At 49.1% G+C, this 17,655-nt stretch overlaps 1 protein-coding gene across 1 annotated transcript in view; it reads right to left on the reverse strand.

The window, feature by feature from the left end:
• Positions 1-17,655, reverse strand: part of cxadr (CXADR Ig-like cell adhesion molecule) — a 32,611-nt gene that overhangs the window by 12,649 nt on the left and 2,307 nt on the right. The window contains exon 2 of the mRNA XM_067257089.1: positions 580-749. Within this exon, the coding sequence (XP_067113190.1) occupies positions 580-749 (170 nt within the window). The remainder of the gene's footprint in view (positions 1-579; positions 750-17,655) is intronic.

Consider the following 17,655-nt stretch of genomic DNA (forward strand, 5'->3'; position numbering starts at 1 on the left):
CCCACGGGTCCAGTCCACCATCAGACCCGTGTGGTCCAGACTGGGGAGCAGTACCACAAGCCAGACAAACACACAGGCCTTCCCCTGCATTCTCTCCAACCTTCCACATCCACACTAGTTCCTCAAAACAGGCGTAGTAATACAAGCAATACACTAAATGTATCAGATTAGCGACACACACGCAAACACAGGCTTGTGTACTCCTACACACCTTATACACACGCCTGTGTCCTCACACACTTTATAACAATGTGGACACAGTCGTGTGAGTTGCAAAAACATCTACCAGGTTAAACATTAGCAGATTAGGGTTTTTCCCCAGCCACAGCTGTGTGCAGGGAGAGTTTTCCAGGACACACCCAGGAGAACCAACTAGAAGCTCCATTCAGCTGCATCACAAAGAAGAGGAACAAAGAGAGAACTTCATCTTTTACGTCTCGGATGTCTGACAACAGACATTTTGGAGAATATATATAACGAAACACCAGTTATGTAACCCCCATAAGGGTTTGGTTACCCTTTTTCAGTGTAAAATAAACTGCAGGCTAAGACAGACAGACTGACACACACAGCACTCACCACTTTGTCTTCTTTCTGGTTGTCGGAGGCCAGTAGGCTCCATTCTATGTCCAGGGGGCCGGAGTCTTCAGGGCCCAGGGAGAACTGACAGTCCAGCTTGACTGTCTGCCCGCTGGCCTTCTCTATAGACGTGGGCCCAGTGGAGGTGATCTCCAGGCTCTGGACTGAACCTGGGGAGGGAGGGAGAAAAAGAAACATTGAAACTATAACAAACGCCGGACGACATTTGACCTACTTTAAGAAGCGCTTCGGAGTTCACCGTTCAGAGTTTCATCTGGAAAATGTCATTAACTGGCAGCGTTTCACAAAACCTATGTTTAGGAGTCAGTCAATCGATGGGAGTGCTTAACCGCTGCATTCTTCACACAAGCGTGTGTTCACAAACACTCTTGACATTGGTAGGCTATTTACCACTGGCATTACATTCTGAGAGACGGCTCTGGCCTTTTGAATAGAAGGTAGCAAATATTATGGTGCGAAATGTGACTTGCGCAGTGAAGAGACACTTGTACGGCAGGTTTGCGGGGGGGGGGGGGGGGGGGGGGGTGAAATAACAATGAGTGCAGCCAAGCCATCATCCGACTGGAGCACATTCTCAAGAGTTATTCATAGAATGAATAAACATCATTTCCTGGTGACATCCACAGGGCTAAAATGCTCCATTCAATAGCCGATTTAAGCCTGAGCAGCGAATACAGTCCATAGAGAATGGAGTTGTCACATACTGATGCCACAGAAAAAAATCCCTTTGACAGCGATTCGTCTTCCAATTGAAAAAAAATAAGAAATTTGAATTTTGAATCAACGAATACATTTCCTCCCCTCCAAGGCATGTTGAGTGTCTGTGAGTAAAGACATACAGTACTACCAATTAAACGGACTGCAAAAGCGGTGTGAAATTAGCCACACTAGAAAGACAAAGCGACGGGGGTCTGACAAACAGGAGCGTTTTGGAACCTGTGAAACCACACGAGCCGAATTCGGAAAATGAAAAGGCATAGACTTGAAGGACACACACACACACACACACACAAAGGAGCTGAGTTGAAGGTACATTCCTGCGATCTAGAAAGCGCAGAGATGAGTAGATCTGAACCATGGGAGTACCCCCTCACATGCAGCCTGGACTACATCAATCAGACACCTCTGCTGCATGTTCTGCCAGCCCCCAACATTTCAAACGACGCCTCCACCCCTCCACCCCCTCCATCCCTGTGTGCATTTGGATAGAAGGCCTCATGCCAGGGGGTAACGCAGCAAACCTGCTCCCTCCCCACCCCCACCTCGGCACAGCATAAAGACTGTTCTATAGGCTGGGAGAAAAACCCTGGGTCTATCTGTTCTCTCCTCAATTATCTGCACACAAAGACTGTGTGGAGAGGAGCTCTGCCTTCTCTCTCAGCTGCTGCAGTCTGGTTGGGAGTATCACATACCTCAGCCTCACCACAGATCTAAACGCAAAGAATAAAAGGAGGGAAGGCATACCATCCAGTCATACTGAGTCAAAACCAGAATATGACGCGTGGTGAAAAAAATGCTTTCGATCATTAGGCTCCTGTGTTCGTGTTAAATCACCAATCCTGTTCCTTACTAAGGAAGACACTGATTGTGATCCTCTGGATCGGATGACTCGTGTTCCAGAGTCTTTGGAACAACAGCTGACAGAAACTTCCAGAACCTGTTCCCCTGGTCCTGTGGTGGGAGGGTAGAGGCCACAGATGATGACCTTACTCACACACCCGTTGGCTCAGACCCAACGCCACGTCGCGCCGCCACTCCCCCTGAAGTGATGGACACCGGGAGGTAGGCTGCACACACACACGCATACAGTACACACCCACGCGCATGTATGCAAACACACACAAGCACTAGGCGAATGTGTCCTCTCAAATCGCTTAAAAAATGGTCAAAGGACCCGAAAACACAAGCAAGCACACAGTATCCATCAGGCCTGCTAGTGCAGATCCTGGCTCTGCCTCAGGGCTTTCTACCGGTCAAAGAAGGCTATTCCCCTCGCTGCTACTGTTGGTTGTTCCTGTCCATTGGATCTGACAGTCGTCCTTGCTGTGGACGCGCCCAGTGCAGCAGCCTGTAAAACCAGCGCAGTAGAAACAAACAGAGATGCACGTCCGTCCGTCAGGATGGATCTCCAGGCCTGCGTGACAGGAAGCTGGATCAATTCATCAAGCTGAACATGTGGGGGTGGGTGGGGGGGGGAAGAGAAATTTCACATTCCGTTCAGCTGGAACCGTTTTATCGGGGTTTGTTTCTCGTCGCGTTTGGTTAGAGGAGCAGCATCTGATGCTGCTGTCTGGCGGAGGCGAGTCCGGGACCCTGTCGACCTTGGGCTGCATTACTCTTCATCGTTGCGCATTGCAAGACCTCTCCCCCCTGCCACACAATCGTCGGATAGTGCTATTTCAAGCTATCATCTAATCACTCTGAGCGCTGGCTGTAAATCTGCCTGGGGAATGAAGCCGTGGGGTTGGGGAGAAAACGGAGCCGGGTGAGTGAGAGGGGGCGAGACAGCACGTCTGTGATGGGAAGTTAATTTTACGTTGCGTCGGCCGAGCGGAATTTACACCCGCTCTTTACACCCCCTCTTTAGAGCACCTTCAGCCACAGGAAGTGGAGAGGGGGGGGGGGATTGATCGTTGCTAACGTCAAACAGCGTCGCTCTCGACCGCCGCCTGACGTCCTGCCGGGGCGGTTAGTTAGGCGAGGGGGGCTGGTGTGCGTGGACGCTCGGCCCATATGGGTTCATCTTCTAATCATGCTAATAGCTTCTTCCTCGGGCACGTGTTGTGTTTTAAGGAGCTGCTCTTAATGTGGCAGTCAAAAGGACCTGGCTGCTGATGTTCGCCTCACTTTTACACCATATTAAAATATTTTTGTGATTAAACGACCCAGATGGCCGCCCCTTTTATACTGTGAAAGTTTATGTAATGGAGATGACTCCGCTAAAATCCATTTCATCACTTTAATAAACAGGCAATAGAATGGGACTAGATGGTATCACTTGGGGAGGAGGGGGAGGGAGGGGGGTGATGGAAATGAGCTTTGGCAAAGATTATCAGGCTAGATAAGCCCACGCAAATCAATGTGTTGTGTGGGAAACAAAAATAGGACATGGAAGAGACATAATTAACATCTGCATAACATGAAGGGGGCTGAGGCGGGAAAACATTCAATCACCACAAATTACGACAATAAAGTTACCCATTACCCCTACAGTAAGTTGGGAAAAAAAACACTCGTGTGACATGCTCGCCAGATGGGGCATGCTTTTCCACGTAATTAGTTATCACTATAATCCCCATGAAACCAGCACTCAGTTATGGTTCAATAGCAAGCAAAGAGACAACAGAAACGTATTACTAGTTGCTTCCAAATCACCTACAAGGATGTAGCTGGAGGGAATGGCCTTTGCTCAGCTCAGCCCTGGTTCTTAAGAGGGCAGTGTGGGCTAGTGCTCCATGTAATCATCCAGGAGGATGTCCTTGGCTCTGGATTTAGGGTAATGGCAGCACAGCATCAGCCGGGGCCTTCTCTAATGGTCAACACCGGGTGATAAAAGAACCTATTATTATGGTCTCGGGAAAAAGGACAACTATGAAGATAAACCTGCTGGTAAACGTGTGCATTGATAAGCAGAGGAGAGAGAGAGAGAGAGAGAGAGAGAGAGAGAGAGAGAGAGAGAGAGAGAGAGAGAGAGAGAGAGAGAGAGAGAGAGAGAGAGAGAGAGAGAGTGAGAGAAAGGACGAGCATTAATCGTGGTGCCTGCATTAACTCCCTCCTGTTGCAGCAGTGTGAGTGTGAGGAGGGGGAGGGGAGCAGTGGGAGCTGGAATACTGGCTAATTAAAAAGTCTTCTGATGACTATCCATGCCAGACTATCTCCCCCTTCCCCCCCCCCGTTCCACTCTCCCAGTCTGACACAGCACATCCCAGTGCCGTTACCTGGCGACCAGCTCTGGCCAACTGAATCGTATGTGTGTGTGTGTGTGTGTGTGTATGGGGGGGGGGGGGGGGCCCACCCATTACCTACCCACCCCCCACCCCCTCCACATAAACACACACCCTGATTGTGCAGTGCTGGTCCCCTGGGTCCCAGATTCTCCCCAGCAGAGTGAATTGTAGACCCCCTTTGTCGCGGCACAATGGGGAGAGAATCCTGTCTCCTGGCAACAGATCCTACTGAGGACGTTGCGATGGCACTTGAGACAGTGAGAGAGAGAGTGAGAGACAGAGAGAGAGACAGTGAGAGAGAAAGAGAGAGGAGAGGGGGAAGGGAGAGAAAGAGTGATAGACAGGTGGTAGGAGTAAGGAGGAGAGGAATAACAGGCTGAGGGCGAAAGGGGAAAATGTCATGTTGCTCAAGAGGTTTCAAATGGCTGTGGTCAGGCCAGTCATCGGTTGGAATTCCGTGGTGGGAGCTGTCTTTCTAAAACCCAGGTGGAGCTCAGTAAAAGCTGCCTGGCTGCATTGAACAGCAACTCCGGGCGCTGCCCTTTTGTGAAACATGGTTGAATGCAAATGTTGAGCAAGATCAGCAGTAGAGGTGTTTTTTTTAAGATACATCAGCTCAAAACGTATACTTTTCCATTGACCCTTATGATCTAGGCCAAATGATTCACTCTGTCGAGAGGCCGCAAACACAGCTGTTCTTTTTTTCCAAGGCTACGCAAGGTTGCCACAATGTTCCACGTGACAGATCATTATCTTTATAGTGTTTACACTAAAAGCTCTTACAAGGGCAAGAGTCAAGCAGTACGCCCGCTAGGACTGCTCGAAACACAAAAGCTAGCCGACAGCACTAAAGCCTAAAGCTCCCCAGCCTAGCTCAAGGCCCTGACCTGGCCAAAGATCCCTCTCTGTTGACGGTGGTTGTACAGAGACGCAAGCCTCTTTTCCCCCAGCCAATGGATGACCTTAAACACTCCGGCTGTGTGAGGAGATGGGAGTCAAGGCAAGGTCCGGGTCCTTCCAGGAACGAGGGCAGAGGCCCACAGCGAGCCATAAACAAGATCAATGGCAGGAGCTGGGTGAGGCGGGCTGCGAGTGTGTGCGTGTGTGTGTGTAATGGTTGTGTGTCTTTGCGTGTGTTTAGGTGTCAGGCAAAACACGCAGGACCAGCTTGCGTCGACGGGAAAAAAAAAGAGCTGTGATCTACCGTGTCTCGCTGAAGAATCAGAGAGTTCTCCTGTTGGTAAAGACATGCAAGAGTGACAATAAACAAGTCACGGTGTTTGAAGGGGGGGTGAGAGTGGAGGAGGTTTCAGCATCCGCAGAGACAAGACAACAGCCCGTACACTCACGCTGTGAATTCTAATGAGTGGCATCTTCACATCCGACACACACCACCACGGAAAAACGGAAATAGTTTGGTCCCTCGCACTCTTCAGAAAACATTTCAAACCACCGTAAAACAAGATTGAAGAGAGAGAGAGAGAGAGAGAGAGAGAGAGAGAGAGAGAGAGAGAGAGAGAGAGAGAGAGAGAGAGGGGGATGGAGTTATTTTGGGGGACGTTGAGTGAGACTGAGCTTCTTGCCTGTCTAACTAGAAGCCCTCAGTGACAGGGCTTCTGAGGAGCGTGGCACGATTTCCTGGGTGGGCGCCGCTGGCGGGGAAGGGATTAGAAGGCGGGGGATCACCGTTAGAAAATGACGGTCTGGCGGGCACCCGTAGCGAGCCAATTAAAGAGCACTGATGAGACGCTATCCTTTTTCAAGAGCCTGTCAACCTTCGGTGACCAAGAAGAAGCGTGTGTACGGTGAGCTTCGCAGCGCGGGATTCATCGTTCCGATGGTGGTTTTCAAACTAGTGAACGCCCACCCTTTGTCCTCCTTCCGGAGCAATCTCATCTGGACCAATCTAAAAGCGTTCAGAGCGAGCGGGGTTGTCGTGTGTTGTGTCGCACGGGGCTGAACCGTACTGAACACGCTGGAATGCAGCCTGGGAGTTGGGTTTGCACTGTAGTCGGTTGTCTGTGTAGCAGATTGACCTGGGGGCCCCGCTTGGACATAATTGAACATTAGCAGACAAGCGGGTGACAAATGACAAGCGTTTCACTCGCTTTCCTTCGCTACATTAAACAGAACGCAGATGATCCAGTGCCCGTGGGAAATGTAAAGCAGTTAGTGCCAGGGATTTGCGCATCACTCCAGAGGACTTCAAAAGCTGCTGGCCTGTTTACGTCTCGTGTATCGTTCCACGTTTCGATATGTAGGGCAGACTAAGAGAGCTAGACGGTGATTTCATCACGTCTCTGACCCCTAGATGTTAAGTACTCGACCCAGCGAGCAGCCTGGCGTTACGACCTCCCCGCTTCTCCCTGCTGCGGGTTCCATAAGCTTCCTGGCCGAAGCCGTTAAAGGCCACGGCTGTGCTCCGGAATACATCACCCGGTTTCTTCTGAGGGCATGCAAATGAGGCTCCGATGACGCCACCCGCTGAGTAAGTTAGCAGTGAATAGTACGCGACGTGGGTCTTGGAGTGAGAGCGAAGGGGCTGGCGGGGATGGAGCTCAGCCCGGCGGACGTGTTCGCCTCGCTTCTTGATGGTTTGCTCAAATCAAAAGGGCGAGAGCCTCCTTCTAGGCCCACGTGCTCGCTGAGACTCTCATGCCATCACAGCCTTGGGAAGAATAGCGGTGTTATTTATAGGCTCTGCGTTATCATCTTACAAGGTGTCAGAGCTGTGGACTTTCAGCAGCTGCTGCATGTCTAACCCTCGAAGTTCTGTCTTGGAGCTTGAGCTGGAGACAATCCGCCAATCCTCCCTCCCTCCTTCCTGCCCTCCATCCGTGCTTTTCCCCTTTACCGCCCCCTCTCCCTTGCTGTCTGGCCCAGACGGGAGTTCCCGTATCTGAAGCGCTCTGGACGGTCAGATAAGAGTGCCCACACCTCTCGACTAAGCTCCTCCTCACTCCCCTGTGTGACCCCTGAGGGCGACTGTTAGGAGACGTCAAACGCGCACACACCGACACACATACACAGAGTCCTGCGGAGCCCCAGGGACACGGTGGGCTGACGACAGGGGGGAGGGCTGGCTCTGCAGACGGACTGATAGGACGCAGGCCAGGGCCGGGGAGCCCAGCAAGCGTGAGAACACCTTCAAGGGGAAAACACTAACAAGCGGCTCGTAGGCCATGGGAGGGGAGACTTAGGAGGAGAGAAGAGAGGGAGAGTTCTAAGCGCGAGGTGTCTACAGGGACGTGATGCCTGGCCTTGTTTAGAAACACTGGCTTTGCAGATGCAGAGGCATGCAAACGGGAGACATGCAGCATGTTTCCTCCAGTCGTGGGGGGTGGGTGTGTGGGGCTGGTGGAGTAATTACGAAACCATGTCATCCTCACCCCTCTGTGAAAAATAGCTCCCTGTGAGCGATTACTAAACATTCGGCGCCTACCACCGAAGAAGATTTGAAAAGCATTAAAAATAGAGGCTGCACAGCCGCAAGTGTGCGTGTACACAAACACACAAACACACAAATTACACTTAATGGACCACAGAGCTAGTGCAGGATCAAACCAAACCAATTAACTAGACTTGTAAATGGCGTGGGAGTTTGAGGCGGATTTCACCCCAAGTAGTTCAAACCACAAACAACCACAACACAGCGCATCAGGCTGGTGGATGATAACCAGCATAATAACCCAATTAAAAGCAGGGAAAACAGATCCGAGTCAAGTTTCAACTAGTCTGACACGGGGGTAAAGAGTTTATTTTAACTCATTTAGGAAGTAAAGTAACAATCCCACGATGCGAGTCACGGGTTCCATTCACCAGGGTGAACGGCAGGTGACACGTACAGCGGTGGGGGGTGGTTGACCCTGGAAGACGGAGCGTCTTTACGAGGACGTAAATCTTCACACTCCCTTATGGAGCTCTAATCCCAACTTTAATAGAACAGTACCGCTGCACTGGGAGGTGACTAAGGTCACTCACTCAGCACAGACCACGGGCCTTCCATCTGCAACACACACACACACACAGACTCCCAACGGGCACATGCTAACAATCCCTCTAAAATGCCAAGAGAGCTAAAGCAGCTTATTCACCATTCTGCTTCGACTTTGTTTCTATATATCATATTGTGAGAAATCTAGATTTATAAACATTATGTAAAAATCACATCCCAAAGAATAGCTATTGAAGATTAAAAAACAGGCAGGATTAGGGGATGAACAGCGACAGAACGGTGATGGAGAACGGTCATGTTTCTTCCAGGGGTGAAAGCAGGTTGTGGGACATGTTGGGAGAAGGCAGGCAGGACACAGGAAAGGCTTACATGCTTCAAGCGATTCAACAAGTTGTCGAAATGAAAACCACATGTTCAGCGTGGTGCAGCCACAAGTCCCTCCAGACACAGGGAGGGGGGGGGGTGTAGCCAAGCCAACCTATACCTACATGATCCCATCCTCACCATCCCCCAAAACAAACAGAGTCCCTGATAGAGGCCAGAGCCTGTCGGCACACCAGCCCACGCCTTTGTCCAGGCCAGGGAGGGGCGGGGGACACAGCTCCCTTTGATCCGGGGGGGGGGCCGGGGGGGGGGGGGGGGGGGGCCTCACTGATCAAACACGGGAGACAACTGCTGAGTGCGGCCGCTTCTTTCAAACCATGGGATCGAGTCACACAGGACCTCTTAACATCAGGCCGGGTGCAGCGCCGACAACAAACCCCTGCTTTTGAGAGACGAAAATTCGACCTACGCACAATGCAGGATGCAGGCCAGCACATTTTCACGTGAGAGTAATTAGGCGATGAGCAAACAGCGCGGCCAAGTAACAGCCCTGTGAAGTGTAGGAGAAGTGGGAATGGAGTTTCTCTGTATGTGTCGAGTTCTGCCGGGTTAACCGGAGAATGAAAAGCACTACAAAGCATTCTCACGACTGTCCTTAATCACGTTGGAGGGGGCCATACAAGTAGCCATCTTAGACTGACGAAGCGTGAATATCAGACTAGAACATTCTCCCCTGAAACGCAGGGCTCAATTAAGGATTAAGAGCCCTCGCTAGCACTCCGAACAAGCCCCGGTTTCTCAACGTCATTAGTAACTGGAGGTTCTGAAAAGAGGGCCTGGTCTGTGAAAAGGGCTCCTGACATGTCTGGTGTTGGGAACACACGGGTCAGTCGTGTCTGAGGCGAGCAGTGCTCGCCAACGTGCTTATCTGCCCATCGGTGCTGTGAGTGACCTTCATTAGCCGCGTTCCCAACGATCTTATGGAAACGAAAAAAAAAAAAAAAATAGGAATTAACTCAAAGCCTGGTGAAGATAGTCTGGAGGAGTCTGGTCAGTTCCAGAACCCTGGTGGAGGTTGCGGTCAGTTCAGGGCTATTCCACACTTATCTAACAAGTTCCTTGGTACCGTCTGGTACAAATACTTGACATGAATATTGCTGGTATGCCGTCCTTTCTATTACCATACATGGCTGAGAAGGTCTCCTACGCATCACATTCAAGGTGCCAGTACACTATAAGACACACACTGTATATGACCATACGTCCATAGGCCTAATAGACACACATAGGGCAAAGACTTGTGGCTCGCTGCCAAACACTAAAAGGATTGAGGTGTGGGAGGCATTAGGCAGACAGTTCAGTGCTAGGGAATTCAAACACTGTTGAAAAAAAATGGTTAGCTCTAAAAGATCCTTCCCATTTTCCAGAGATGGAACTGGCTTCTTTCAAATAACTGAAAATCCTTCTTCAATCAACTACTGCTGCCCCTTCTATAACAATAAATAAATAAAAATATCCAAACTTATTTTCGTAGCGGAATTTAGTAGGTCAAAATAGCAGCGTTTATTTAGTATTCAGGATTATCGTTGACTTAATTCATTATATTCCTGCGTTTCATGTCATACACACGCACAACCCATGCAGATGAAGATATTAACGTGTCTTGTATGCATATTTTACAAAGCAACCTAGTTCCTATGCTGCAAACAGGAGCATGCGATTCTGTCAACGGGATAGGCCAGGAGCAGTTGATGAGTCTGACTTGCTCATGTTCTCTCCCTTGCAGGTTCTACTCTAAATTTAGCCCCCACCCCCCACCACCACCCACTCCCCAACCCCCCAAGGATGTTGGTCCTCTGGACATTTCCAACAAGATATACACAACAACAAGTACATGTGAGGATTGCTTGTGTGCGTGAATGCCCATGTGAGCATCTAAATCAGTCTACTTCTGCACACGGAACAAAGACACATTTCAATCTAGCACTATTGTATTTCCAATGATAGCGCCTCGGGGGACCGTGGCAAATGGTGTATTGATGAAGCACCTCATAACCACAAAAGATCAATATCACTTTCAAAAGAGATGGGCAGCCTCCCTGCTATACTATCCCCACTAATCTTGTCCCCTCTCGCCCTCCCCATGTAGGAAGAAAGCAGTGCTTTGTGGGCCTGGAATAACACAGACAGACCTCCTCTTCCTGCCCTCTGAGGAGTAGACGGTGCAGCAGGACATCAAGATAAGCTCCCAGTCAGAAGATCGCAGATAACAGGACTCTGGACTCCCTTCTGATAATCACCCTTTGACTCCTGCATCCCCCAGCTCTCCTCACCGGCAGGGAAACCGGAGCCGGCTGTTGAGAAACTCGGGGCTGACTGGAGTCTCCCTCGCTCTAAGGACTCACAAAGGCAACGAGTTGGAGGCGAACCCACCTGAGCGTTTGGGCCCCGTAGCAAGCTGGCTAGCTGCAGAGTCTTGTCAGTTGCTGTTACGGCTAAACCAACCCCCAATGGGCATGTTCATCTCTCCCGAGCTCTCGTGGTAAGCCGAGACGTGATAAGAAAACCCTAAAGGACCCACTCTCCCCCACGTCTGGCCTGTTCAGCGAGTGAGTGACAAGGAGCGATAGGCGAAGGCGAGAATGAAAATAAACTCCACAGTGTCGGTTAAGCAATCTCCCACAAAGAGAAGATATTGCAAAAGATTTCTAGGCCGCCCCCCCCCCCTCCCCCTCCATCTCTGTTCTGACATCTCTTGAAGGTATTTATTCTTGATGTTGCGTTCTATTACAGTGTATGAGAGACGAGGCTGTCAAGCTGATATAAAGAAGAGCCCAGCGTCTGGACGGCAGAGATAAATGCAGTAAGCCCCTTAAAGCCGCAGAGCTTGGGACTAGGGAGTGCAGGGGTTCAGGCTGTGAACAGGTTATGGGGGTTCCAATCCCAGTCCAATGTTATTACTAGGGTGGGCAGGCCTCAGTGTGGCTGGTCAGGGGAGTCAAGACCCTGGCCACTCCCCCTGATCAAATGAAATGCGTACATTTTTAGACACACTGTAGCTATTTGAAATTGATGTTAATGCATGAAATTTGTTTTGAATTGCTACCGGAATGAAAAGCTGTAGCTCTGCCATTTCGGTGATTTACCATTTCAAAGCCTAATTGACACTCATGGATACAGAAGGGCGATGTGAAAGAATGGCTTTGTGCTGGATAGTGGGAAGACTCTGGACAATTTATGCTTACCCAATGTATTTTTTATACAGGTAAAAAATGTGTTGCAACAGTGACGACCACAGACGCTCTTTTTAGAAGGAAGATACAAACCCTATCCATCAAACATCCTGGGTTAAACTGAAGAATATTGGCTCACATCTGTTCCAAACAGTGAACAGCCTGACAGCGCCATACTTGCAAGACAGACAAGAAAAACAAGCTTGACCTTTCAGTCGCACAGTGTAATATGTCTTACTATAAATACACACGACCTGAATCGCTAACCAAACGTGGTTGAGATAGCTGCTGATGATGTGTTGTTGCTACACACGCAACCAAGGTACCCCTCATCAATCACACCTGCTTAGAGAGATAAGTAACACAGGATGGATGGGAACAGACTTGACTGGGAAAACTGTTGACAAGAGCATCTTACCATCTAAGATACCACCTTATTATTCACCCCATTGAAGCGTCACAATGTTGCTATTCTGGTCTCTAGATGAAACAGTACTTTCATTTGAAAATAGTTTTTTAAAGAAGTTTAAAACATTCCGAGTTCAGAATTGTTTAGTCAACTTGACATTTAACCTTGCAACTGATGCCTCAATGTCAGAGGCCCCCCTGAGAGGTCAACAGGTATACTGTGAGTGAGTCTGCCTAAGAACTCCCAGACAAGCTGGCAGGCCAGTCTAATGACATCTAAAAGGGCTAAACCCCCAGTGGCCCAACAGACAACACCGACCTACTTATAGAGCACCCTGGGTCAGTCTGGCAACACCGTAATCCCAGGGAAAGTGGCTGATGGTCAGCAGACCAAAGGATACAATCTCCTCAGGTAAAATTTAGAAGGAGTGCATGACTACAAGATTTACTTTTGGTAGGTTTTCTACGTGTTATCATTAGGCCTAAACACAGAAGAAATTTATAAGAACTCTGCTTGCGTTGACCTTGGTTATTTTCGCAAGTCTCGGAAATCTCAAATGTATCCAAAGTTGTGGACAACGATTTTGCAGTGTGGGTACAGTACTTTTAGGAAAAGAAACATTCCAGATAAGTGGGCAATCTGGGCATGTTTGGTTCTTTGTTATTGTGCATATTGTGCATTTGGCTGCTTATAGATAGCACTGCATGTTGCAATAGCAACCCCCTGAATTCCAAGACTGATAAAATGTATTTTATTGAGACAGGAATGAACATTCGGTTCCCGGTGTCATGTCAAGTTTGTTTTGCCCCAGAAGCTGGGCAAGACAAACCATCACTTTTTGTTCGAAAGTCAGCTTATTCCTTAGGGCAATTCACACATTTTAGGCACAGAACTCCAAGGACACTTTAGCTACCTGATGAATATAAGGTGATAACAAAAGGGGGTGTAGCCTATCTATCGACAATGGAGCACTTTCAACAATACCATGTTCGTGATGCTAGCAGCACATTAAGTCCCTCAACTTATTTTAAGGCACAATTCCTTTCAACTGTCATTTAAAAAGGCTGTTGCCATCGTTTCCATAGCACCGGCCCTGTAGCAAACACCTTCCTGTTGTCTCCAGCCCTGGAACCCCCAGTGGAATTTCATTAGACGTGGAGCCGATGTTCCTCCACACCTCACACAAGAAGAACGTCTACCATTTGTGCCCATGTGACAGGGGGGGGATGCTTGGCTCGCCAATTACCCAACACTCTGAGGAGGGGAGCCAGGCAGCCCTGTGTGTGTGTGTCCATGAATAAAACATGGGCTCTATTAAGACACTTAACAGCTGGTTCTTGAGGAAGCTGCTGATGAGCGAGCGCAGCAGCTTAGCAGCCCCCGTGTGCCTGGCGGTTAAAACAGGAGCACTCGTGATTAGGTTGTACACTAATACACCTGTGCTTTCTGACCACCATAAAGCAGCCGAACAGCGTGGAGGTCTCCTTCAGGTCATTTCCTGTGGAATGTCGAGCCAACGGACGAGCTGTTGATCTCTTTGCTTGGCGGTGAGAAGTGCTACGGTAATTAGATGAGTGTGTGTGATGTGGCCTGCTGACCTTGCTCGTGGTTCAGGCACTCAGCCTTCCCCTGAGTGGATGCCAGCAGATGTCCTGGTCATCATCCCTTACACGGCCAACCAAGGGCCTGCTGCCCATGGCAATAAACTGCAGCACCCCAGCAGGGAAGGGGTCTGGATCGTGAAGGTTAAGGACAGTGTGGCCAAGTGGCAGATTGCAACTCCGTTCTAAAGCACCTGGCTGTGGTGGTGTTGTCAGCAAAGGAACATCATCTGAACGCAGTGAAGACCCATTAAGAGAATAAAACATTTATAGTGGGGCTTTGTACATGCCACGCTCGACGCCTCTAAGCCACCCACAGAATTTAAGAAATCTGAAATTGAAATGTAATGCTCTTTGACAAAAACATAAAAGCGCCGCCTGATTTATTCATATTCCCTGGGCACTGCAGATTACAGATCTTAACAAAAGGTTAGCCTATAGTGTACAATTCCCCAAGATACCGTAACAAAGCTTAGGACATTCACAGAAAGTACAAAAAAATCATATTTTTGGAGATGGAGGTCTGCATTAGCTGAAAAAAAAAGATGGTGCATGTTAATAATAGCCATTGAGGGAAACATCATTTCCTATGCACACTGGGTCATTTACATATGCATGCCATGCACGTAGGCCTAATTGTAATTTGCCTTGATTTAAGATGAGACAAAAAATGGCTTGAATACCATCGCCACAGGGCATGATGAGAGGCTTGAATCAAGGATGAGGCTTTTTACAGTCTGTGCATATTTGCCTTCTCTCCCGTGCGTGTTGCTAGTCGACAATGCGTAATGTTTCTCAATGAGATAAATGCGCTAAAAATGGCTCCTTCAACAGCTGCTTCAACTCCACTCCAAATCCAGCCCCACCCTCTGCTCATGCTGCTTATTTTCCTGAGCCATAATATTTTTCAAGATTAGACTCGCAATTAACTCTAATGTTCTTAGTGGAGGGAGGGGGTGGGCTTACTGCTGGAAAAGACCAGAGTATTATCATTTTCTAATAGCCTGGTATCTGCACAAGACAACGTGTGGACAACAGGACCCACACTTTACATGTAATAAATGTTCATATCTGAGGAAACATTGCCCATGGCGATTCCCTCAGACTGACAGCTTGTCTTCACCGTCTCTAAACCTGTGCGACCATGACTCCCCACTGCGTCTAACGGAGGGAGCAGTAGGGGAGAGCTGGGACCTGGCTGGCAGGTAGGTAGGAAGCAGCTCACTGCCCACCAACACCTGCAGATGCAACCCCCCTGGGGCCAGGCTTGTCTCATTGTGTACCGTCACACCGTGCTGACTGTCTCGCATAGCTCAGGGGAGGAGGTGGAGGCCAGTAACCAGCCACTGTGAGCAGGCTACGCCACGGTGAACACAACAAAGAATAAAGACTGCAATTAGACAACACTTGAACAAGGAGTCATCTTGAGACTTCCGAGTGAGAGTGTGACAGGCAGATAGACCGTGGTCTCAGCTTGTCAAAAGGGTGACAAGCCATCGGAGAGGGGGTTGATGTGGTATCCTGAAAGGATGAGTGGGGGGCAGCAGGATAAGGAGAGAGGGGAGCCACATTAGGCCTGTGTGAATATGAGGTAGAAAAACTGTCCTGCTCAAAAGAGTGATCTACCATCTTCCCTTATACTAGGCCTCCTCATCCAGACTGATGAACGCCCAATTCAAAGCTCACTGAGGATCAAACAAACTGAGATCACAAGACAGTGAGTCGGTATCCGATTTTAGAAAAAGAATTCCAGTGGCAGTAAACCCAAGCTGCAAGTTTTCAGAATATAGCTTATTTTAAGAGATAACACCTTCTAAGTATATGGACAACAGATGGCCTAAAATTTGAAAAAGAAAATCCCTCACTTAGTCATGCCAGCTGTAGCTCATAGGGCTCTCAGTGGTTCCGTTAAAGGAGCAGTTCTCGGCGTGATAAATATCACCAGATATGAATGTGAAAAATCCCATTTTTGGTCACGGCTCCCTGTTGATCCATCACAGTGCCCATTACTCCTTGTTAGGGATGGAGGGCGTTGCATGGCCGTACGTATCCGCACATCACCGAGTGGCCGGGTGATGGATGTGCCAGGGTGTTTATCGTCTTAACAGACCGACACCCTGTTGATGATGGATGGATTCCCAGGCTGGTGGAGAATCAGCATGGCAGCACAGTGACCTTGTTTTTATTGATGGGTTACATTAAGAGTGGAGGAAAAGTCTCTCTTCCGTGTCCCAGTGCTGGTCGACCAATGTGAACTGTGTGTGTTCAAGTCATCACACATGTCAGTAAGGCTACAGGCTACGAACCCAATCGTACATAGACTTTGGCCCGTACAAGCTGCACTATCAGCGGGAGTCTAGAAGACAATGGCAGCCCAATGTCAACTAAAGCTGCAGACCAAAAGTTCCATAAAGATGAACAATGCAGAAAACTTCAACAAAGTCGTTCCAACTATTTACAACATCAGCTCATATAAAACAGGGTTAATGGCCATTGAGTTCAAGTGAAAGGTTACCACCATCTCCTCTACGTCTAGTGCCTTGGCAGCAGGCCAAACAGCAGGCCGAATTATTGCTCCCACTACCTGTGAATAAGGAATGAACTCTGAATACAGAGTGGCCTTTCGCTGCTGTACACAGGCCTGGAAAACAGGAGCTCCTATTAATCATTGGCTGTAATGGAATGGTCCACTCGCCCTCGAAATTGAAAATGTAACTAACACACATTTACACATTTAGTCATTTAGCAGACGCTTTTATCCAGAGCGAGTTACAGTAAGTACAGGGACATTCCCCCCAAGGCAAGTAGGGTGAAGTGCCTTGCCCAAGGACACATCAATTGCACGGCCGGGAATCAAACCGGCAACCTTCTGATTACTAGCCCAATTCCCTAACCGCTCAGCCACCTGACCCCCGAGGAACACAAAGACAGGGGTTGTGAGTGCGTGAGGTTAAGGGGCAGGATCAGCCCTTCGCACTCCTGGACGAGGGAACCGGAGCCGACACGGGGCCTGTACGACTCTGGCATGTTAAAATATTTAAGGCTCGGCCGCTGAATATTCATGGGGCGTCGTCCTCATCATCAGATGGTGGAGGACACAGCCACGTCCCTGGAGTGTAATCCGATTCTACATGTTCTTGCTTCATTTCCAAGGACGGGGCTGCGGGCGGATGTTGGGTTGGAGGTGAAGCTGCTGCCACAGCGTGTTGCGGAACACAAGAGGCAAGTGGAGGGCTGGGGCATCCATGTCACGACAACTGAATGTGGAATTGTGACCCCCCCAGGACAAACTGTCGGCATCGGGCCACGGACAATAGTTGAGGTTCCACATTTCAACCCATCAGCATGAGAACTGTTCACAGTTCAAGAGATGTGTTTGTGCTGCCTGTGTTATTGTGCCTGAATACCTGAAATCTGAATCCAGGTCAACCGTGCAGAATTAACAATCAAAGTGAGAACCCAAAATTGTTTATGTTCTACTGATTGTAAACTGAAATAAGCACAAGTGGCACCAGTAAGGGGAGAGGTGGATTCGGTGGAGAAATACATACACAGACAATCACACTCCCAGGATCAGCATGCCTGT

The sequence above is a fragment of the Osmerus mordax genome, chromosome 19 (assembly GCF_038355195.1).
Source record: "Osmerus mordax isolate fOsmMor3 chromosome 19, fOsmMor3.pri, whole genome shotgun sequence".
NCBI classification, from domain to species: Eukaryota; Metazoa; Chordata; class Actinopteri; order Osmeriformes; family Osmeridae; genus Osmerus; species Osmerus mordax.